Source organism: Myotis myotis, unplaced genomic scaffold, assembly GCF_014108235.1.
Source record: "Myotis myotis isolate mMyoMyo1 unplaced genomic scaffold, mMyoMyo1.p scaffold_m19_p_1, whole genome shotgun sequence".
Lineage (NCBI taxonomy): Eukaryota > Metazoa > Chordata > Mammalia > Chiroptera > Vespertilionidae > Myotis > Myotis myotis.
In genome coordinates this window covers 171,892,159-171,916,529 of record NW_023416313.1, presented here as the reverse complement: position 1 = coordinate 171,916,529, position 24,371 = coordinate 171,892,159, and the positions used below count along the sequence as shown (strand labels likewise).

Below are 24,371 nucleotides of genomic sequence, written 5' to 3'. Positions count from 1 at the left end.
ATGATTTCATTTAAAATATCTTTTAATTTGTGGAATCTTTAGATGGGAAATAATTACTTCATTTAATAGAGTAGACTCTTCTATAAGACTATGAGAAGAAATACAATTTCAGCTTCCAGCTCTGCATAAGTCTGAAGGGTGAAAAGAGAGGTTAAGAGTATTATTTTGCTTACTTGAGATTGATTGTCATAATGTATGATGATAATATGTAGACAGATAAAAGAGGCTTCTTGTTCCATTCTGACATACTTTCCCACTCTGTTCCCCATGTGCATTCAGAGGGCAGTAGGCAGGTAGGAGTGAGGAGATGAGATGAAGAAATTTAATTATCTAATCTAATAAAAGAGAAACATGCAAATTGACCATAACTTCACTATGCCCCAAGCCACAACCACCAGCCAATCAGAGCAACTATATGCAAATTAACCCAACCAAGATGGCGGCTGGCAGCCACGGAGCTGGAGCAAGCAGGAGGCTTGGTTGCCCCGGCGATGGAGGAAGCCACACTTCCCGCCTGCCTGGACAGCTGCGGCCTCCGCTAAAGGCAACAAAGTTTCAATTACAGAAGATAAATAAATCCCAGATACCTGCTTCCAGCCAGTCTCCACTGGGGATTTGGGTGACTGGGGGCCGTGGCCAGCCTGCAAACAGCCTTCAGCCCCTCACCCAGGCTGGCCACACCCTCATGGGGGGAGGGTCCCCACTGGGGGCCTTGGTCAGCCTGAAAACAGCCATCAGCCCCTCCCTCAGACTGGCCATGCACTCCAGCAGGACCCCCCACCGTGAAGGGGATGTGGCCAGCCTGAAAACGGCCCTTAGCCCCTCACCCAGGCTGGCCAAGCACCCCAGCGGGGACCCCCACCCTGATCTGATACACCCTTCAGGGCAAACCAGCAGGCCCCCACCCATGCCTCAGACTTCTATCCTACATAATAAAAGGGCAATATGCAAATTGACCATAACAGCAGAACGACTGGGAATGACTGGTCACTATGACACACACTGGCCACCAGGGGGCAGACGCTCAATGCAGGAGCTGCCCCCTGGTGGTCAGTGCGCTCCCACAGGGGGAGCTCCGCTCAGCCACAAGCCAGGCTGCCAGCTGCCAGTACAGCGGTGGTGGTGGGAGCCTCTCCTGCCTCCTCAGCAGTGCTAAGGATGTCCGACTGCAGCTTAGGCCTGCTCCCCACTGGCAAGTGGACATCCCTTGAGGGCTCCTGGTCTGCCAGAGGGATGTCTGACTGCCTGCTTAGGCCCAATCCCCCAGGGAGCAGGCCTAAGCTAGCAGGTGGACATCCCCCGAGGGGTCCAAGACTGCGAGAGGGCACAGGCCAGGCTGAGGACCCCCCACCCCCCACTGAGTGCACAAATTTTTGTGCACCGGGCCTCTAGTCTATACTAATAAAAGAGTAATATGCTAATTAGACTGGGTCTACCAGACATCTTCCAGACATCCGACTTCCTTCTGGACAAAGTCACGGTGGCAGGGGCCGAGGCAGAGGTGGTTAGGGGCGATCAGGCCAGCAGGGGAGCAGTTAGGGGGCAGCCAGGTTGGCAGGGGGTCAGTTAGGGGGCTACCACGCCGGCAGGGGACCAGTTAGGGGGTGATCAGTTAGGTCGGCAAGCAGAGGCAGTTAGGAGCAATCAAGCAGGCAGACAGAGTGGTTAGGGGCAGTCAGGCAGGTGGGCATGTAAGTAGTTAGGAGATAGCAGTCCCAGATTGTGAGAGGGATGTCTGATTGCCGGTTTAGGCCCCATCCCACAGGAGCCTAAACCGGCAGTTGGACATCCCCCGAGGGGTCCCGCATTGGAGAGGGTGCAGGCCCAGCTGAGGCCCCCCCCCGGTGCCCAAATTTCGTGCACCGGGCCTCTAGTCTATCCTATCTAATAAAAGAGAAACATGGTAATTAGCGTACAACCGCTACCCTTCCCATTGGCTAAACAGAGCGATATGCAAATTAACTGCCAGCCAAGATGGCGGCCGGCAGCCAGGCAGCTGGAAGCGAACATGAGGCTTGCTTGCTTCAGTGACGGAGGACTCCAGTGTTCCCTGCCTGCCGCTGCCGGCCTCTGAGCTGCAACTCTAAGCAACTATGTTACAAATATAGAAGCTAAACAAAACCCCAGAAACCTGCTTTAGTCGCTGGGCTTCAGCCAGCAGGATCGCAACATTGTTTCAAATACAGAAGGTAAACAAAGGCCAGAAACGTGCTTTCAGCAGTGGAGGCCTAAGAGCTGGAGCCAAGCCTCAGAGTTAAAGCTGGCGCAGAATAAAAAGAAAAGAAAAAAAGGAGCGGTTGGGAACTTCAGTCAACCACCAGCCTGAAAACAGCCCTCAGCCCCTCACCTGGACTGGCCAGGCACCCCAGTGGGGACCCCCACCCTGAAGGGTGTGTGACCAGCTGCAAACAGCCATCAGCCCCTCACCCAGGCTGGCCAGGCACCCCAGTGGGGACCCTCACCCTGATCCAGGACACCCTTCAGGGCAAACCAGCCAGCCCCCACCCGTGCACCAGGCCTCTATCCTATATAGTAAAAGGGTAATATGCCTCCCAGCACTGGGATCAGCGGAGCTGAGAGGCCTCCCGGCACCAGGATCAGTGGAGCCACGAGGCCTCTTGGCACCGGGATCAGCGTGACGGGGCAGCGCCCAAACCCCCTGATCGCCCTGCGGCTCTGTGTGTGACAGGGGGCGGGGCCGCAACCTCCCTATCGGCCCTGCTCTGTTCGTGACAGGGGAAGGCACTCCAACCCCCTGATCAGCCCTGCTCTGTGCCTGATAGGGGGGAGCTCCCCAACCCCCTGATCGCCCTGCAGCTCTGTGTGTGACAGGGTGCGGCGCCCCAACCCCCTGATTGGCCCTGCTCTGTGTGTGATAGGGTGCGGCACCCCAACCCCTCCCCCCACAGGCCCTGCTCTGTGTGTGACGGGGTAGAGCCATAACCTCCCCATCGGCCCTGCCCTGAGTGTGAGAGTGGCGGTGCCCCAACCCCCTGATCGGCCCTGCTCTGTGTGTGATAGGGGGGAGCTCCCCAACCCCCTGATCGACCCTGCTCTGTGCGTGACAGGGTACGGACCCCAAGCCCCCTGATGGGCCCTGCTCTGTGAGTGACAGGGGGGAGCACCCCAACCCCCTGATTAGCCCTGCTCTGTGCGTGATGGTATGGCGCTGCAACCTGCCCATTGACCCTGCCTTGAGTGTGACGGGGCGGTGCCCCAACCCCCCAATCGGCCCTACCCTGAGCGTGACTGAGGGTGGCATGGCAACTTCCCGATCCGCCCTGCTCTGTGCATGACAGGGGCGGTGCCCCAACTCCCCTATCAGCCCTGCTCTGAGCCCGACCAGGGGCTGCACCTAGGGATTGGGCCTGCCCTAAGCCACCCGGGAGCAGGCCTAAGCCAGCAGGTCGTTATCTCCCGAGGGGTCCCAGACTGTGAGAGGGCACAGGCCGGGCTGAGGGACCCCCTCCCCACCAAGTGCACAAATTTTTGTGCACCGGGCCTCTAGTCTACACTAATAAAAGAGAAAAATGGTAATTGGCGTACAACGCTACCCTTTTCATTGGCTAATCAGGGCTATATGCAAATTAACTGCCAACTAAGATTGGCAGTTAACTGCCAACTAAGATTGGCAGTTAACTGCCAACAAGATGGCGGTTAATTTGCATATGTAGGCACAATGCAGGGAGGCGAAAGGGAAAGCAGGAAGAAGCCCCCTGCCACTGACAGTGATCGGAAACCCAGGGGGGAGCTAAGAGCTGGGGGGCAGGGCAAAGGCGGCCCTGGGGCTGCCTTTGCCCTGCCCCCCATCCATGATCGGAGAATCAGGTGCTTTTGCCACCCTGGCCAGTGATAGCAGGAAGTAGGGGTGGAGCCAGCGATGGGAGCTGGGCACGGTCGAAGCTGGCAGTCCCAGGAGCTAGGGGTCCCTTGCCTGGGCCTAAAGCGGAGCCCACAATTGCGGGGCCGCTGCAGCTGCGGGTCCCCGCTGCCTGGGCCGGACGCCCAGGCCAGAGGCGTTAGGCCTGGGCAGGGGCGGAGCCTGCAACCGCGGGGAGCTGGGGGTCCCCTGCCCAGGCCTGATGTCTGGGCCAGAGGCATCAGGCCTGGGTGGGGGGCGGAGCCGGGGATTGGGGGGATATGATGGTCCCCTTGCCCACGCCTGAAGCCTGGGTCAGAGGCATCAGGCTTGGGCGGGGGGTGGAGCAAGCGATCAGAGGGAGATGGGGGTCCCCTGCCCAGGCATGATTCCTGGGCCAGAGGCCTCAGGCCTGGGCGGGGGTCAGAGCCAGTGATCGGGGGGAGATGGGGGTCCCCTGTCCAAGCCTGACATCTCTGGCGGAGGCGTCAGGCCTGGGCAAGGGGCCGATCCTGCGATTGGAGGGTGATGGGGGTCAACGCCTGAGGGCTCCCAGTATGTGAGAGGGGGCAGGCTGGGCTGAGGGACATTCCCCCCCACACACACACACCCAGTGCACGAATTTCATGCACCGGGCCCCTAGTATATATATAAAAGCCTAAGCAACTGTCTGACCAACTGTTCAACTGGTAGCTATGACATGCACTGACCACCAGGGGGCAGATGCTCAAAGCACAGGCATGGAAATGTGGAACAGACTGATGAATCTCAGAGGGAATGGGGGAAGGGGGAGGACAGGTAGAAATTAACCAAAGATCTTATATGCATACTAGAGGCCTGGTGCCAGTGGGGTCTCTCGACCTGGCCTGTGGAGATCGGCCCAAAACCGACTCTCCAACATCCCTTGAGGGGTCCCAGATTGTGAGAGGGTGCAGGCCAGGCCGAGGGACTCCACTGGTACACAAATCCATGCACAGGGCCTCTAGTTAACACATTGTTTGCGGGTAGTTTTTATCGCGCGCTAACAGGTGGCACGGGCAATTTTTGCTAATTTTTTGCGCAAATGGCAACATTCAGTAAAATTACGATAACTTTAGTTGTTACCCGCATTCTACTGCTAGTCTATGAAAAATGTATTAATACGTGTCCTGCATTCTACTACCAGTCAACATAAAACGTATAAGTAAAACGCATAAATACATTTCCCGCATACAATGTATTAATAAATAAAAGGATCAGAGTAGCCAGTGTTACAATAAGCTTTAGCAGTTCCCCTTTTCTTGGTTCTGTGCCCCACAACTCTCTACTTCAGGCTGAATTGTAATTGTTTACCTTGCAAAGTTAGCACCAGCAGGTATATAGAGCAGACAGGGAGAAAGGCTTTGGTACCAAAAGTTAGGGTAACCTAAATAACTGGTTCTATAACCACTACTTTCCCTTCCTTGGATTCTGGCCTTTCACTTCATTTTTAAAGAGTGAGAATTATAGAAATTCTTGGTAGTCTATGTTCTAATTAGCCCTGATGAATATGAATCTGATCTATCATCACTGATTATGTCATGGAGAAGAACCACCAGTATTACAGATAGCAGCAGGAAGGACGTAGGTGAGGCCAAGAGTCCGAGCCATTGGAAGTGTTAGCCGGTTCCCAACTTAACAGTAGTTTGACTTTCAATTTTTCAGCTTCATGATGCTGTGAAAGCATTATGAAACCATAATTTGAATTTTGATTTTTGATCTTTTTCTGGGCTATCAATTTTGATCTTTTCATGATGCTGGGCAGTGGCAGTGGCCACAGCTCCCAGTCAGCCAGGTGATCATCAAGGTATAGTCTATAGTGTAGCATGTTTCCAGTGTGGCTAGGCTAAGCTGTGATGTTCGGCAGCATAGATGTATTAAATGCATTTTGACTTACGTTATTTTCAACTTATAATGGATTTATCGGAACATAACCCCACTGTAGTTTGAGGAGCATCTGTGTCATTAGTTATTTGGATGAACAGTTAAATGGGGAACAGAGACCAGTGGAAACTTGAAGATTTGTTTCATGGGGGGAAATGTTAGACTCTTAATAAAAAATTAATACCATAAAACTCAATTTTTAAAAAAGAATTTTAGGTGGTTTTGTTTGCAGATGACTTGAAAATAATGAATTTATTTAAATGATTCCAAATGCAGAGTTTTGCCTTAGAATAAGTACAAGAAATTATTACGTTTTTGGAAAGTAAACAGAGATGGTAGGTACTAACCAATAAGAGTACATTTTGTTCATCTTAAATTACATTGCATTTTAATTATAAAAGTGTAATTATTCAGTAGTCTTAATAATGCTGTGTATGATAATTTATATATTCTACATTAGAGATCAGAGACTAATCTATCTATATCTATATCTCTATCTCTATATCTATATCTATATCTATATCTATATCTATATCATCTATATCTATATCTATAAAAGGCTAATATGCAAAGTGTCTCCTTGGGAGTTCGACCGGGAAACTGGGAGTTTGATCACTAGCTATGACGTGTGCTGACCATCAGGGGGCAGCGTGGAACGAAGAAAGGCCCCGGGTGGCAGCCGGCAGCCAGCAGCCAGGGAAGGAAGGCCCTGATTGGCAGGCGGAAGGCCCTGATCGGCCCTGATCGCTGGCCAGGCCTAGGGACCCTACCTGTGCACAAATTTCATGCACCAGGCCTCTAGTTTATTAATAATTGTTTTTATTTTAAGAATTACCTTTATCTACTTGTACTTTTATTAGAATGAAATACCCATGACACATGTTAGGAAAGACAGGACTTTGATGTTTGATACTTTTGTTTATGTAACCACTTTATTATTTGACCTCTAAAACCATTGGTAATTCTTTTTCCATACCAGAATCTCAGAATTTCTAGGTATTCAGATTCAAGAACAACACATTTCTCTATTCAGTATGTCAGTGTTCTGTTAAGGAAATCTACATACAAATTGTTAATGTGAAATCATTAGTTCATTTTACACAGGCTACTGAATAGTTTTAACTTGGTAGTAGTTTTAGTCATTCCTAAACCATTTTTTTTTTAGTTAATCCTCACCCGAGGGTATTTTTCCTTTGATTTTTAGAGAGAATGGAAGGGAGGAGGAGAGATAGAGAGAAACATTGATGTGAGAGAGACACATTGATTGGTTCCTCCCGCACATGCCCCGACTAGGGCTGAGGATCAAGCCTGCAACTAAGGTAGGTGCCCCTGACCAGAATCAAACCCAGGACCCTTCAGACAGCGGGCTGACGGTCTATCCATTGAGCCAAACTGGCTAGGGCTTAAACCATTTTTAATAAATGACCTTGAGGGCCAGACTGGGTCTCACTATTAGTTGTTTACTTAGCACCTACTTAAATAATATAATCCACATAAAATTAGAATAAAAAGATAGGCATTCCTTTAGTTTGACCCGGAAGTTTTCATTTTTGCCTTTTGTGAGCCATTGAGGAAGACTAGTTTCATAGAGGTTGATAAACCTAGTTTTACTCAAGCAACCAAAGGGAAAATAAATAAATTGGATTTCATCAAAATTAGAAACTTATGTGCATCAAAGGATAAGTGAAAAGAGAACTCACAGAATGGAAGGAAATATTTCAAATCATATCTAATAAGAGTGTAGTATCCAGAATATATGAACAATTCTTACAACTTAACAAAAGAGACAACCTAAACACACACACACACACACACACACACACACACGCACACACACCAACCTAACTAAAAAATAGGCAAGGAACTTGAATAGACATTTCTTCAGTGAAGATATGTATGGTCAATAAGTACATGAAAAGTTGCTTAACATCAGTAATTATGGAAGTGCAAATTAAAACCACAATGAGATATTACTTCAAAAAAGAGAAAGTAAATGTTGGAGAGGATGTGAAGAAATTGGAACCCTCTTCTTGTAGGAACATAAAATGGTGCAACCCCTATGGAAAACAGTTAAACAGTTCCTCAAAAAGTTAAACATAGAGCCCTGGCTGGTATAGCTCAGTTGATTGAACATCATCCCATGTATCGAAAGCTCACTGGCTTGATTCTCGGTCAGGGCACATGCCTGGGTTGTCGACTCAATTCCCCAGTAGGGGGCATGCAGGAGGCAGCCGATAGATCAGTGTTTCTCTCTCACATCAGTGTTTCTCTCTTTCTCTCCCTTTCCTTTCTCTCTCTCAAATCAATTCTAAAAAACAATGTGGTCTATCCATACAATGGAATATTATTCATCCATAAAAAGGAATGAAATACTAATGACTAAGTACTATTGAAAGATATCAAACACAAAAAGCCACATACTAGCCTGGATAGAGGAAGATGGCGGCGGTATAGGCAGACGCGTCCCAGGTCGTGTCCCTGAGCAAATGGAGTGAGCAGCTGAAACTAGTAACATCCACCCCGAATTGGCGAAATTCCTCAGCTGGCGAGACAGTTTACAGCCGGGAAGAGCAGAACTCCCCTGGAAAGGTAAAAAAACCAGGGATTTGGGCAGGAAAGTTTGCCAGACCTCTGAGCCCAGAGAGTCGGAGGGAGACCGCGTGGCAGACAGCCGCGTCCCTTGGGACAGGCACAGCCCCTAAAAGGGGAAAGGAGAACCGCGGGATTCCTGGCGCTACTGGGGGAATTGAGAGCTCGGTCTGTGATCACAGAGGACTGAGCCTAAAGGGGGCAGCCTGAAGAGCTGATCAGACCATGCAGTCCCTGTAAGAGAAGAAGCTTACAGAAACCAAGCCTTCCCCGTTTCTGCGGCCGGCGTTTGTTTGTTTGTTTTCACTGAACCCTGTTCATGGGACATTTCGGATACAGACACTCACCTGTGCTGAAGAGAGGGAGAGTGTGCGGAGGAGTGGAATCTGGGGAGAGACTGAGGAGAGAAGGGGGGCCGGGAGAGGTGGCAGCGAATTGAGTGCTGAGACACCCCTGAGCCCACGTCTGAGGCAGCCATTCTCTCCGGAGAGTGAGACTCCTCCCCCCAGCCCCCAGGCAAGGAGCACAGCCACACCCAGATTCCACCCTGTAGGAGATCAAGGATTAAAATAACCTGATCAGTCCCTGGGAGTTAACAGGGTCTGGCCTATAGAGGGATTTTCAATCCCAGCAACAACACAGCACTGGTAACTCTTACGCAGCCAGCTCTGGGCAGTGAACTTCCACTGGACAGAGAGGCCCTGTAGCCTCAGAGGCCAACCCCAGAACACTGCCACCCAGAGGCTGACCCACAAACTGACTCTTTGCTAAACACAAAATAAGGCAGTCTGGGAAACAAATGCGGCTTGCTTTAAAATAAGGACTGTGGTTTACAACACAGAGGAACAGTGTATCGCAGGGAAACTCAACACTCTCCTGAATACCTGGCAGGTCTAAGGCGAGCCACACTGAAGAATAGAAGAACCGAAGGACCTTCACTACTGCAATATTTTTTTTTTCTTTTTTCACCTTTTAACTAAGAAACCAATTTTTTTCTTTTTTTTTTGTTTTTTTTTTTCTTTTCCTCTTCTTCTTTTTTTTTTTTCTTCTTTTTTCCATCACCTGATTTAACCTTTTAATTACTACCTTCTTATTTTTAACCAGTATTATTACTGCTACCATTTTACCATTTTTTTTTTAAAGTGCCATTTTATTTTCTCTTTATTTTATTTTGGGATTAGTGTTCTCCATTCTATTTTCATCGTTATATTATTGGTTGTTTCTAGTTTGCATTTATCTCCAGGGAGCTGTTGCTGGAATTTGTTGGGATTAATGGCTGTTCTATAGGAGCATTCTCCTCATATAAAAAGTCTCTTCCCCTCTTCCACTTCATTCTCTCTTTTCGCTCTTTTTTTTTCTTTTCCTTTCTTTTCTCGCTTTTACTTTCCCCCCTCCTTTTTCCCACTTTCATTTTTGCACTCCTTTTTTTGGTCCCTAATTTTCTTTTCTTTTTTCTCTTTTCTCTTCCTTCTTCCTTATCCCCTAATTCTCTTAATTCAGGTGGTCACCTTTATTTGGGGTTATTAATATCGTGAATATATTTGTGTATAGTGCCTGGTACGTGGTGCCTTGTTGTGTTGTATTTTGTGCCTTTAAATCAACACAGCAGATCCAAGCAACAGCAACCTCCTGAGCACCACACCCTCTGCTGAGGAACAGCAGCTGTACGTGAAACCTCGCCCCATCAGCCAGAAGAGCCACCACAGCTGTGAACAGCACCCACCAGAGGAGTTGCTGCCAACTGAAGAGCAGCTGCTACCGCAACCGCCCGAAGAGGAACCGCAGACCAAGGAGTCACTGCCACCAGGGGAGCAGCCACTGAACGACTCAACGTCTAGATATGTCAGTGAGATCAAACATGGGTAGACAAAGAAACCCCCAAAGGAAAGAGAAGGAGGACTCTCCAGAAAAGCAGCTAAGTAATACAGAGGCATGCAACATGACAGAAAAAGAATTCAGAATAAGGGTCCTAGAGTGCATAAACCGGATGGAGGAAAAAATCGACAACCTCAGCAAGAAGCAAGAAGAAACAGATGAAAAAATCGATAACATATGGAAGAAGCTAGAAGAAACAGATGAAAAAATCGATAACATATGGAAGAAGCTAGAAGAAACAGATGAAAAAATCAACAACTTAAGTAAGACCCAAGAAGATATGAAGAGTGATATAGCTGCAATGAAAAACTCCATTGAAAGTATCAACAGTAGACTAGGAGAAGCGGAGGACCGAATTAGTGATTTAGAAGACAAGGAAGCAAAACACACCCAAAATGTACTGCAATTGGAGAAAAAAATGAAAAGACAGGAGGAGAGCCTAAGGGAGCTTTGGGACAACATGAAACGAAACAACATACGAATAATAGGGGTACCAGAACAACAGAAGGATGAACAAGGATTAGAAAACCTATTAGAAGAAATAATATCAGAAAACTTCCCTGAGGTGGGGAAGAAAAAAGTCACACAAGCCCAGAGAGTCCCAAACAAGGTGAACCCAAAAAGACCCACACCAAGACACATCATAATTACCATGGCAAATGTTCAGGACAAAGAGAGAATCTTACAGGCTGCAAGAGAGAGACGGAAAGTTACATACAAGGGATCTCCCATTAGATTGTCAAATGATTTCTCAACAGAAACACATCAGGCCAGAAAAGAATGGACGGAAATTTACAAAGTGATGCAAAGCAAAGGACTGAATCCAAGAATACTCTATCCAGCAAGGCTATCATTCAAACTTGAAGGGGAAATAAGAAGCTTCACAGACAAAAAAAGGCTAAGGGAGTTTATCACCACCAAGCCAGCAATGCAAGAAATGCTAAAGGGACTGGTATAAAAATAAGAAATAAAAAGCTCAGAAAGAAAACAGCCACACAAAAACAGAAATGCCTACAAACAAGTACCTTTCAATAATAACTTTAAACGTAAACGGACTAAATGCTCCAAACAAAAGACATCGAGTGGCTGAATGGATAAAAAAACATGACCCATACATCTGCTGTCTACAAGAAACCCACCTCATTAGAAGGGACTCACACAGACTGAAAGTGAAGGGATGGAAAAATATCTTTCAGGCAAATGGAAAGGAAAAGAAAGCTGGGGTAGCAATACTTATATCGGACAAAATAGACCTCAAAGTGAAGGCCATAACAAGAGATAAGGAAGGCCACTTCATAATACTAAAGGGATCAATACAACAAGAAGATATAACCCTGGTAAACATATATGCACCCAATGCAGGAGCACCCAAATTCATAAAAAAACTCCTGGAAGATATCAAAGGAGAGATCGACAACAATACAATCATTGTAGGGGACTTTAATACACCACTGACAGCACTGGATAAGTCTTCTAGACAAATAATCAGCAAAGATACAGCAATCCTAAATGACTCACTAGATCAGATGGACTTAATAGACATCTTCAGAACACTTCACCCGAAAGCCAGGGAATATACATTCTACTCAAATGCTCATAGGACATATTCAAAAATAGACCATATATTGGGTCACAAGCAAAGTATCCCCAAATTCAAGAAAATTGAAATCATAAAAAGCGTCTTCGCAGACCACGATGGCATAATATTAGAAATAAACTACAATAAAAACAACCCAAAATACTCAAACACCTGGAAGCTGAATAGCATGCTATTAAATATTGATTGGGTTACCAATGAAATCAAAGAAGAAATTCAAAACATCCTGGAAACTAATGACAATGAAAACACAACAATCCAAAACCTATGGGACACAATGAAAGCAGTCCTGAGAGGGAAGTTTATAGCTCTACAGGCCTATCTCAAAAAACAAGAAAAAATGGTAGTAAATCATCTAACTCTACAACTCAAAGAATTAGAAAGAGAGCAACAAGAAAACCCCAGAGTGAGCAGAAGGAAGGAGATAATAAAGATTAGAGCAGAAATAAATGACATAGAGACCAAAAAAACAATACAGAAAATCAATGAAACCAAGAGCTGGTTCTTTGAAAGGATAAACAAGATTGACAAACCTCTAGCCAGGCTCACCAAGAAGCAAAGAGAGAGGACCCAAATAAACAAAATCAGAAACGATAGAGGCGAAATAACAACAGACCCCACAGAAATACAAATGATTGTTAAAAAATACTATGGACAGCTCTACTCCAACAAACTAGACAACCTGGAGGAAATGGACAAATTCCTAGAAAAATACAACATTCCAAAACTCAATCAGGAAGAATCTAAAAATCTCAACAGGCCAATAACTATGGAAGAAATTGAAGCAGTCATCAAAAAGCTTCCAGCAAACAAAAGCCCAGGACCAGACGGCTTCACAGGGGAGTTTTACCAAACATTCAAGGAAGAACTAAAACCTATCCTCCTCAGACTACTACAAAAAATTCAAGAGGAAGGAACACTTCCAAGCTCATTCTATGAAGCCAGCATCACCCTAATACCAAAACCAGGTAAAGACAACACAATGAAAGAGAATTACAGGCCAATATCCCTCATGAACATAGATGCCAAAATCCTCAACAAAATCTTAGCAAATCGGATCCAGCAGTACATCAGAAAGATCATACACCATGACCAAGTAGGATTTATCCCAGGGATGCAAGGATGGTACAATATCCGCAAATCAATAAACGTGATACATCACATAAACAAATTGAAAGAAAAAAACCACATGGTCATATCAATTGATGCAGAAAAAGCATTTGACAAAATTCAACACCCATTTTTGATAAAAGCTCTCAGCAAGGTGGGAGTAGAAGGATCATACCTCAACATAATAAAAGCCATATATGACAGGCCCACAGCCAACATCATACTCAATGGACAAAAACTAACACCATTTCCCCTAAGAACAGGAACAAGACAGGGATGCCCCCTCTCACCACTCCTGTTCAACATAGTACTGGAAGTGTTAGCCATTGCAATTCGGCAAGAAGAAGAAATAAAAGGCATTCAAATTGGAAAAGAGGAAGTAAAACTGTCCTTATTTGCAGACGACATGATATTATACATACAAAACCCTAGAGACTCCATCAAAAAGCTACTGGACTTAATACATGAATTTGGCAATGTAGCAGGATACAAAATTAACCCCAAGAAATCCGAGGCATTTCTATACACCAATAGTGAACTTTCAGAAAAAGAGATTATAAAAACAATCCCGTTTACCATCGCACCAAAAAAATTAAGCTACCTAGGAATAAACTTAACTAAAGAGGTAAAAGACCTCTACTCAGAAAACTACAGGACGTTAAAAAAAGAGATAGAGGAAGACATAAACAGATGGAAGAACATACCGTGTTCATGGATTGGTAGAATCAACATCATTAAAATGTCCATACTACCCAAAGCAATCTATAAATTCAACGCACTTCCCATTAAAATACCAACGGCATACTTCAGAGATCTAGAACGAACTCTCCAAAAATTCATCTGGAATAAAAAAAGACCTCGAATAGCTGCAGCAATCCTGAAAAAGACCAAAGTAGGTGGGATCTCAATACCAGATATCAAGATGTATTACAAAGCCACTGTTCTCAAAACTGCCTGGTACTGGCACAAGAATAGGCATATAGATCAATGGAATAGAATAGAGAGCCCAGAAATCGGCCCGAACCAATATGCTCAATTAATATTTGACAAAGGAGGCAAGAACATACAATGGAGCCAAGATAGTCTCTTCAATAAATGGTGCTGGGAAAATTGGACAGATATATGCAAGAAAATGAAACTAGACCACCAACTTACACCATACACAAAAATAAACTCAAAATGGATAAAGGACTTAAATGTACGACAGGAAACTATAAAAATTCTAGAAGAATCCAAAGGCAACAAAATCTCAGACATATGCCGAAGCAATTTCTTCACTGATACAGCTCCTAGGGCACTTGAAACTAAAGAGAAAATGAACAAATGGGACTACATCAAAATAAAAAGCTTCTGTACAGCAAAAGAAACCATCAACAAAACAACGAGAAAACCCACTGTGTGGGAAAACATATTTGCCAATGTCATATCCGATAAGGGCCTAATCTCCAAAATTTATAGGGAACTCATACAACTTAACAAAAGGAAGATAAACAATCCAATCAAAAAATGGGCAAAGGACCTAAATAGACACCTTTCAAAAGAGGACATTCAGAAAGCCAAGAGACATATGAAAACATGCTCAAAGTCACTAATCATCCGAGAGATGCAAATCAAAACAACAATGAGGTACCATCTCACACCTGTCAGACTGGCTATCATCAACAAATCAACAAACGACAAGTGCTGGAGAGGATGTGGAGAAAAAGGAACACTTGTGCACTGCTGGTGGGAATGCAGACTGGTGCAGCCACTATGGAAGACAGTATGGAGTTTCCTTAAAAAACTGAAAATGGAACTCCCATTTGACCCTGTGATCCCACTTCTAGGAATATATCCCAAGAAACCAGAAACACCAATCAGAAAGGATATATGCACCCCTATGTTCATAGCAGCACAATTCACCATAGCTAAGATCTGGAAACAGCCTAAGTGCCCATCAGTAGATGAATGGATTAGAAAACTGTGGTACATCTACACGATGGAATACTATGCTGCTCTAAAAAGGAAGGAACTCTTACCATTTGCAACGTCATGGATGGAACTGGAGAGCATTATGCTAAGTGAAATAAGCCAGTCAATGAAGGAAAAATACCACATGATCTCACTCATTCATGGATAATAGAGACCATTATAAACTTTTGAACAATAATAGATACAGAGGCAGAGCTGCCTCAAACAGATTGTCAAACTGCAGCAGGAAGGCCGGGGAGGGTTGCGGGGCAGGAGGTAGGGGGGTAAGAGATCAACTAAAGGACTTGTATGCATGCATAGAAGCATAACCAGTGGACATAAGACATTGGGGGATAGGGGAGGCTAGGGGACTGTCTAGGGCGGGGGGATAAAATGGACACATATGTAATACCCTTTGTAATACTTTAAGCAATAAAAAAAAAAAAAAGCCACATACTAGCCTGGCTGGCGTGGCTCGGTGATTAGAGTGTATTCCTGAGCACTGAAGGCTTGCGGATTCAATTCCTGGTCAAGGGCACATACCTGGATTGTAGGTTAGATCCCTGGCCCTGGTCAGGGCGAGTGTGGTAGGCAACAGGTTGGTTGTCTCTCTCAAATCCATGCTTTTTTCAATTTCTCTCCTCTCCTCCATCTCTCCCCTTCCTTCCTTACACTCTCTCTGAAAAATCAATGGGGAAAAATATCCTTGAGTGAAGATTTAAAAAATGTTTTTAAATTTAAAAAAGCAAAATGTGATGTACTGTATGATTCCATTTATATTAAATGTCCAGAATAGGCAAATTCATAAAGATAGAAAGTACATTAGTGATTTACCAGGGACGGAGGGTTGGGGAGTGAGTGCCATGGGTATGGGGTGATGATAATGTTCTGGAATTAAGTAGTGATGATGACTAAACAACCTAGGAGCATGCTCAAAAACCACTGGGTTGTACACAAAAGCGAAAGGAAATAAAACCTTAGCTTTATATTTCAGTGCCGCTTTTGGCTGATGGTATCATCCTTCACATTCCAATTCTTTTTTTAAATGGGGATGAGTTAGCTACCGCTTAGCTTTGTTATGGAGACTAAGTGAAAGATATAGTTACAAATAAACTTCTAAGTTAAGATTCTACTTTGCAGAATATCTTTTTAATTCCAAGCCAAATGAACCAAAATAGTGTGTCTTTTTTTTAAAACACACACACACACACACACACACACACACACACACACACACACACACAGAAAAACACAGCAAAAATGTTCAGTAACAGCAGCCACCAAGGGAGATAGCACAGTACAATACGTAAATCTAGAACAGGGTGAATGCACTGTCTTAAGCTTCTATGACAATCCCTGCCCCTTGGAAGCTGGTAGTGATTTACAGAATTTTGAGAATTTTCACTAATAACCCCAAGTCTGCAGGGAAGCAAATTAAATCAGTATTTTTATTTTCTCCTTTGAGTAAGAAAAAAAAAAGGAGTGAAATAGAAAACGTTAAGAAAAAAAATAAAGTCCCGGCTGTCTCTAACAGAAGTCTCCAGGGACACATACACACTGAATCAGGGATCAGGGCACACAAGGGATTTCCCCCATGCAAATGTATTGTTGTACCCCGCAATTAAGTAGATGTGCATTTAACAAAACCTCAGAATTATTCCAAAGAAATACAACAGGTTTATCTTACTAATATAGGCAAGCATTCTAAAGACCTTATTAGCATATTCGGTCATATAAAAATGATAGCATTTATATAAAAATGAATAAGTTGGGTTTATTTAAGGAATGCCAGGGGCTGTGTGAAACATTAAGACAGTTTAAAGGGGAAAAAAATCATGATTATCTCAATAGATGCAGCATACCACCTAGACCAGTGGTTCTCAACCTTGGCTGCACATTAGAATCACCTGGGAATCTTTTTAAAATCCTGATTTCTGGGCCTCATCCTCTGGAAATTCTGTTTCTTCGTTACTAAAGTTGTGGCCCCACCCAATAACAAAGAAATAGAATTTCCAGAGGATGAGCCCCAGAAATCAGGATTTTAAAAAGATTCTTCCCCCCCAAAAAAATAAAATAAAATAAAATAAAAATAAAAAAATAAAAAGATTCCCAGGTGATTCTCATGTGCAGCCAAGGTTGAGAACCACTGACCTAGACCAAGCAAACAATCTTACATGTGAATAAAGGGGAGTCAAAAGTCACCCATGTTAAATCGGAGCAGATAAAAGGTTTGGGCAAAGTTGCAAGATAAAATAAAAGCATGATAACTACGTAAATATGCTATGGCAAATGAACTAACAAAAACAAAGAAGACAAAAAGAAGCAGCATGAAGAAGAAGAAGAACCCATAACCTACTGACTAGGAACTACCTCACATGTACTTCGAGTGGTAAAACTTAATAAAACAAGCTCAAAGACAAGATTATGATACAACAAAATGAGATGAAAGGTAAATTGTGGACCTAAGGAAACAAATTGAGGCCCAAAATAACATATTTTCAGAACAAATAAATTAGAAATAGGGAACAGAATAGAGTTAGCAATTAAATTACATAATAGAAAAGCTATCTTCAGATAATCAGAATACAGATGAAAAAGACAAAGAGAGTGAAATCAGAAGAGCTAACTAATAAATATGGAGCTAAAATTTCTCTAGTACAATAATGAGTGCCCCTGAAATACACTCAACAAATGCAGCAGGAAAAGTATTCAAAGATATGATAAAAGCAAACTTACCCGAAATGAAGATCTGACTAGAAATAGAAAATATCCTGCTAACGGGGGCGGGGAGACAGAGAATAAGATGGGATTTTATATTGTTCTCAACTTTCAAAGCAGGAAGTCAATCAATGCTATCTAAAATTGAAAAAAAAAGCCATAATTTCTTCCACTTAGTGCATTTCTTAATGTCTTTTCTTATCCTTAGGGGATTCTTTTGCAAAATTTCTCTTTTAGTGAAGAAATATTTAGCATATTCTTCAGTTTTATCTTATTTCTTTTATTAAATTATAATTCAATGCTTTCATTTTAACAATAGCATCCTATTTTTGTAATGGTATTGCTTTTACTCTACGCAAAAGGAAAAGTTGGTAGGTAGATAGTAAGCTAGGTGTCTGGAGTGATGTTAACTTAGTAGTAACGATAGTTTCTGGTTGGTGATAATTGATATATGTGTCAGAATCTAGTCAAGAGACGAAACCAATTGTTTTTAACAGAATATATTTAATATAAAGTATTGCTAAGAGATACTAAACTGAAGTGGTAAAATGGGATACAAAAATTTTCTCAGAAATATCCACTGGGGGAAGCAGCTAACATTTCTAAGGCTATGGGACAAAGGAAAGAGGTTGGGATTACTAAAATATATAAACACACAGGAAGGAACTAAAATTTATGGAACTAAAATTCAGATCTCTGAGAAGGGGCTGCTATTAATGCCTCTGGGCATGGAGCATGGATCCTTTGGGCCTGAGACTCAGAACCTGGTGCTGGTGTCTGAGGAGGGCACAACAAGGCTATTTGGGATAATCAGTGATATATAAAACAATATTATTTTGTTCTAGATCGCTAGCCAGAATAGGCAATACCTTTCCACCTAGAATTCTTCCTCTGTGTCTCTCAGTAGGGGTTTTAAAAAGTTTTTATTCATACTGATCTTATGCATTTTTAAAATTTTTAAACTAGTTTAGTTTTATTCCTATAAATGAAAACTCTATTTTATCTTTGTATATAAGAAAGCTCTTGATGTTCAGTTATTAATATAACATCCAGAAACCTTGCTAAATTTTATTGTCTGTCATAGGTTTCACCTATGTTATTTAAGCTTCTCTAAATGGCTGCTTTTATTTTGTTATATGGAAAACTATCTCCAACACACTGTCTCTTTATTGACAAGTACCATTTGGACTACTCTTATAAAGATATCATTACTGGTCTCCTGATTCTACCCCTGTCTCATCACCAATTTATTCTTAACACAGCTGCTAGTGTAATCTTTTAAAAAACATAAATCATATCACTTTCCTGCTCAAAATCCTTAAATGGTCAACCATTGTTCTTCAAATACAATCCAAAGTTCTTATCATAAGCTATAAGGTTCTTAGTCTGCTTGAGCTGCCATAACAAAATACCGTAGACTGGTGGCTTAAACAACATAAATTTATTTTCTTATAGTCTGGAAGCTGGGAAGTCCAAGATTAAAGTGCCAGCCAGTTCAGTTCCTGCTGAGTGCTCTCTTCTTGGCTTGCAGTTGCCCACCTTCTTGCTGTATCTTCACATGGCTTGTCCTTGGTGTGTGCACCTGGGGGGATGACCTAATGTAACCCTAAGTACCTTCCAAAGGCTCCACCTCCAAAAACTACACATTTGGTCAGGGCTTCAACATATAAATTAGGGGGGATGGGGGCAGACATTCAGTCCATAACAATCTAAAATGATCTGGTCCCTGCCTATCTCTTCAAGAGGTATTCTCCATTATCCCTTAAAACACCTCTTACAAGTTTTTCAAACACATAAAGCTCCTTTCTACTTAATAATTTTTACACATGCTGTTCTGTCTGCCTAGAGACTCTTCCTTCTGCTCTTCACATGAAAGATTTTTATACTTTAGGTCTCAGTTTAAATAGCCCTTTCACAGAATCCACATATATGATCAGGTCTTCTCTATTACCTGTCAATTCATTGGATTTATTTACTAACCTATTACAATTGTGTATTTGTATATGTGTATACATAATTGTATTCTTTTATCTACTTTTGTATATGTTTGGAATTCTCCATAATGTTTTTTTTTAATGGGAAAATTTTCATTGATAAACTTTTTTTACTCTCTTAAATTCAGTTAAGGTTTTGCCTTGGTATACCATAATTACAATTCTAGAAATGATTTGTATATAAAGACATTTATACATGGATTTTCATTCCAGAAAAGCAAAGATTTGGAAACAACCCAGATATTAGTGGGGGAGGGACCAGTTTAATGAATTATGGTATAAAATCATACTATGAAATATCCAGGTATTAGAGAATGGAGCAGTTCTATATGTAATAAGAAAACAGGTATAGTTCATTGTGTATAGCGTGCATACCATCATTTGTGTCCATATGTAACCAAAAAGATACAGGAGTGGCCCTAGCCAGTTTGTCTCAGTGGATAGAGCAGCAACTTATGAACTAGGACAGTGATGACGAACCTATGACACGCGTGTCAGAGGTGACACGCAAACTCATTTTTTGGGTTGATTTTTCTTTGTTAAATGGCATTTAAATATATAAAATAAATATCAAAAATATAAGTCTTTGTTTTACTATGGTTGCAAATATCAAAAAATTTCTATATGTGACACGGCACCAGAGTTAAGTTAGGGTTTTTCAAAATGCTGACATGCCGAGCTCAAAAGGTTCACCATCACTGAAGTAGGAGGTCATGGTTTGATTCCTGGTCAGGGCACATGTCTGGGTTGTGGGGTCAATCCTAGTAGGGGCTGTGCAGGAGGCAGCCGATCAATGATTCTCTCTCATCATTGATGTTTTTATCTCTCTCTCTCCCTCTTCCTTCCTCTCTGAAATAAATAAAAATGTGGGTTTTTTTTTAAAGATACAGGGGTGGGCAAGAGGAGGTTTATAATTGTTCGTATGGAAAAAGATATGCAGGTTATGATTATTACAATAGCTTTATTAACTCAAAAGAATGTTACAGTTAACCTACCCCTATATTATACTGGAATTTATCTGGATTATCTTTCCAAAGATTGACCAGAATCTAGTAATAGTGGTTACCTCAGGGACAGGGAATCAGATGACTGAAGATTTAAAGTCAGGACGGACACTTTCTTTTTCACTGAAAGAGTAACAAAAATACTATGGAGGTAGAGTGAATGACTGTTTCAGGCTGGAATTATGGGGAAGACTTTTCAAAGAACAAAGATAATAAAAATTTAGTATTGCTTTTATCTAACAAAAGTAGAAACTATGTAAATAGGTAATTATAATAGACTAGAGGCTTGGTGCATGAATCTTTGCACAGGTGGGGTCTGGCCAGCCCCACCCCCAATTGGGATGTGGGGAGTGATCAAGGGTGGGGTGATGGGCGGGGGGTGGGGGGAGGTATCACCAGCAGTTGGTTGGCCAGCCCCTCCCCCTGGTTGAACTCCTGGCTGAACTCCCCTTCGAACGCCTGGTTGAGGGGACAATTTGCATATTAGCCTTTTATTATATAGGATATTGCTATGATGTATATAAAATGATTTCACATACAAATGGAAATATTATCTAGATTTTATTTCTTTTTAGGTGGTGATAGTGGACTGGATGGGTTAGGAGGACCAGGTGTACAACTAGGAAGCCCAGATAAGAAAAAAAGGAAGACAAATACACAGGTAAATTGACATTTTCTTATAATTGCAGCTTTTCTTCACTGATATGATCAGGCTGTTGAGGTAAATTGAAATTTGGTCATGGGGCCCTGGCTAGGTTGCTCAGTTGGTTAGAGCATCGTCCTGGTCTACCTAGGTTGCAGGTGCAATCCCTGGTCAGGGCACATACATGAAGCAATGAATGCATGAATGGATGGAACAACAAATACATGTTTTTTTCTCTCTCTCAAATCAGGTTTTTATAAAGTTTAAAGAAGAAAAAATTAAATTTGGTCATGGTTTTTGTTTTCTATCTTCATTCAGAAACTAATAGTGAATTCTGCAATGAATTTTTTTTTTCTCTGCAGCTAATGGCTATTGCAGAATTATAGGCCTAGAGAGTGTATATTGCAAGCGGGAAATGTAGACAGAAAAATTAAAATGCTTATTCTTAAGTCTAATTTTAAAGATATAGATGTCCATAGTTCTATTGCAAGACATATATGGAGACAAGTTTAACCTGAAGTAACAATGTTCAACTATTATAATAATTCAGTAGCATGTGTGTATCATGAAGTAATCATGGTGGAGATATCTTTTGTCTATAACCTGTGGTTGTAATAAGCAATCAAGGCTTTGCAGGGTTTATTCTCTATAAATTTGAAGCATTATTTTTATGATAAAGATTGTGAATAAGGATAATGTATGTACAGATGACTTTTTTCTATTTTGGCCACCATCTTTTAACCTTGTAGTGTGACTAAATCTGGTACTTTATTTTTCTATTCTGCAGCCTAGAGCTTTGGGGATAAGTTAATAGCTATTTCTTAAAGTTTAAGCTAGAAAAACATTTAGATCCTGTTTATTATTTAATTTTATGGTTATTTAGGGGTATAAGAAGTATTTTTAGTTAAAATTTTAAGGGAAAGATTCTAGAGCAGTGATGGCGAACCTATGACAACTGTGTCAGAGGTGACGCGCGAACTCATTTTTTGGGTTGATTTTTCTTTGTTAAATGGCATTTAAATATATAAAATAAATATCAAAAATATACATCTTTGTTTTACTATGGTTGCAAATATCAAAAAATTTCTATATATGACACGGCACCAGAGTTAAGTTAGGGTTTTTCAAAATGCTGACATGCCGAGCTCAAAAGGTTCGCCATCACTGTCCTAGAGTTATAAGCAAGTATGTTAAATGAAAATTATGGTAATGAATCTTCTTTTAAAATTTAAATACTTTTGGAGTTTGAAGTAACAATGGATTCATGCTCAGAAAAGCATTATTTCCTTTTCTAAATGAAAGAAGCCTATACATTTTATTATTAAATATAATTACATATAAATATTTGGAATTTACAAGTGAAGAATTAAATATTCATAACACTGTAAGCGAAACTTTACCAAAACTAAGTTCATAAGTGTTAAGATTTTATAACAGGATGATTTTAATGACTGCTTTGATCAAAAACATGTATTTTACTTAACATTCTCATTTTAGGGGCCTTCTTTTCCTCCATTGTCTGAGTATGCTCCGCCACCGAATCCAAACTCTGACCATCTAGTGGCTGCTAATCCATTTGATGACAACTATAATACTATTTCCTATAAACCACTACCTTCATCAAATCCATATCTTGGCCCTGGGTATCCTGGTTTTGGAGGCTACAGCACATTCAGAATGCCACCTCACGTTCCTCCAAGAATGTCTTCCCCATACTGTGCTCCTTACTCGCTCAGGAATCAACCACACCCATTTCCTCAGAATCCTCTGGGCCTGGGTTTTAATCGACCTCACGCTTTTAACTTTGGGCCACATGATAATTCAAATTTTGGAAATCCATCTTATAATAATGCACTAAGTCAGAATGTTAATATGCCTAATCAACATTTTAGACAAAATCCTGCTGAAAACTTCAACCAGATTCCTCCACAGAATGCTGGCCAAGTATCTAATCCTGACTTGGCATCTAACTTTATTCCTGGAAATAATTCAAATTTTGCTTCTCCATTAGAATCTAATCATTCTTTTATTCCTCCCCCAAATACTTTTGGTCAAGCAAAAGCGCCACCCCCAAAACAAGATTTTAATCAAGGATCAACCAAAAGCACTAATCAAAATTCCTCTGCTCAACCACCTCACTTAAATATGGATGACACGGTGAATCAGAGTAATATTGAATTAAAAAATGTTAATCGAAACAATGCAGTAAATCAAGAGAATAGCCGTTCAAGTAGCGCTGAAGCTACAAACAACAGCCATGCGAATGGGACACAGAATAAGCCACGACAACCTAGAGGTGCAACAGACACATGCACCACTGAAAAAAGCAATAAATCCTCTCTTCACCCAAGCCGTCGTGGTCATTCTTCTTCCGACCCAGTGTATCCTTGTGGAATTTGTACGAATGAAGTGAATGATGATCAGGATGCCATCTTATGTGAAGCCTCCTGTCAGAAATGGTTTCATCGGATCTGCACTGGAATGACTGAAACAGCTTATGGCCTGCTAACTGCAGAAGCATCAGCAGTGTGGGGCTGTGATACCTGCATGGCTGATAAAGATGTCCAGTTAATGCGCACTAGAGAAACGTTTGGCCCACCTGCAGTGGGCAGTGATGCTTAATCACAGGCATTAACTAAAGTGGGTTTTTTTTCCCTGTGTGTTACAGAGGTTCATTGACACACGATTTTAATGTTTTACAATATTTTTTTTAAATGCACATGCAAAAAAGATGATTTACCTTTTAGTTTTTATTAATATTCCACTTCATTACTAGTGCAAATTTTGTATTATCTAAGTTTGCTATCTAGGATAATATATATGGGGGTGCTTTAGAAAGTATTTTACAAATAAATGTTAGTTGTTGTTAATCATAAAAGCCTCTTGAAGCTTCAAAATAATATGTAGCAAATGTAGGCAAGTTTTGACTTAAAAGTTAGAACCAGTGAAAAGTGAACATTTCAATGCTGAACTTTGGTGATATCACATTAAACATTTAGTTCAAAAATATTTTTGAGGATCCATTTAACGTGGTGTTTTAAAAATATATTTTTATTTATTTCAGAGAGGGAGAAAGATAGAAACATCAATGATGAGAAAGAATCATTGATCAGCTGCTTACTGCATGCCC

General features: G+C 41.9%; 2 protein-coding genes across 2 annotated transcripts in view; both read left to right on the top strand.

Moving 5' to 3' along the window:
* Positions 1-24,321, top strand: part of PYGO1 (pygopus family PHD finger 1) — a 35,328-nt gene extending 11,007 nt beyond the window's left edge. The window contains exons 2-3 of the mRNA XM_036302220.1: positions 21,174-21,259; positions 22,739-24,321. Coding sequence (XP_036158113.1) covers positions 21,174-21,259; positions 22,739-23,863 — 1,211 coding nt within the window. The 3' untranslated portion in view covers positions 23,864-24,321. The remainder of the gene's footprint in view (positions 1-21,173; positions 21,260-22,738) is intronic.
* Positions 1-24,371, top strand: part of DNAAF4 (dynein axonemal assembly factor 4) — a 79,734-nt gene that overhangs the window by 10,847 nt on the left and 44,516 nt on the right. The window contains exon 2 of the mRNA XM_036302205.1: positions 21,174-21,259. The gene's annotated coding sequence lies outside the window, so the exon portion shown is untranslated. The remainder of the gene's footprint in view (positions 1-21,173; positions 21,260-24,371) is intronic.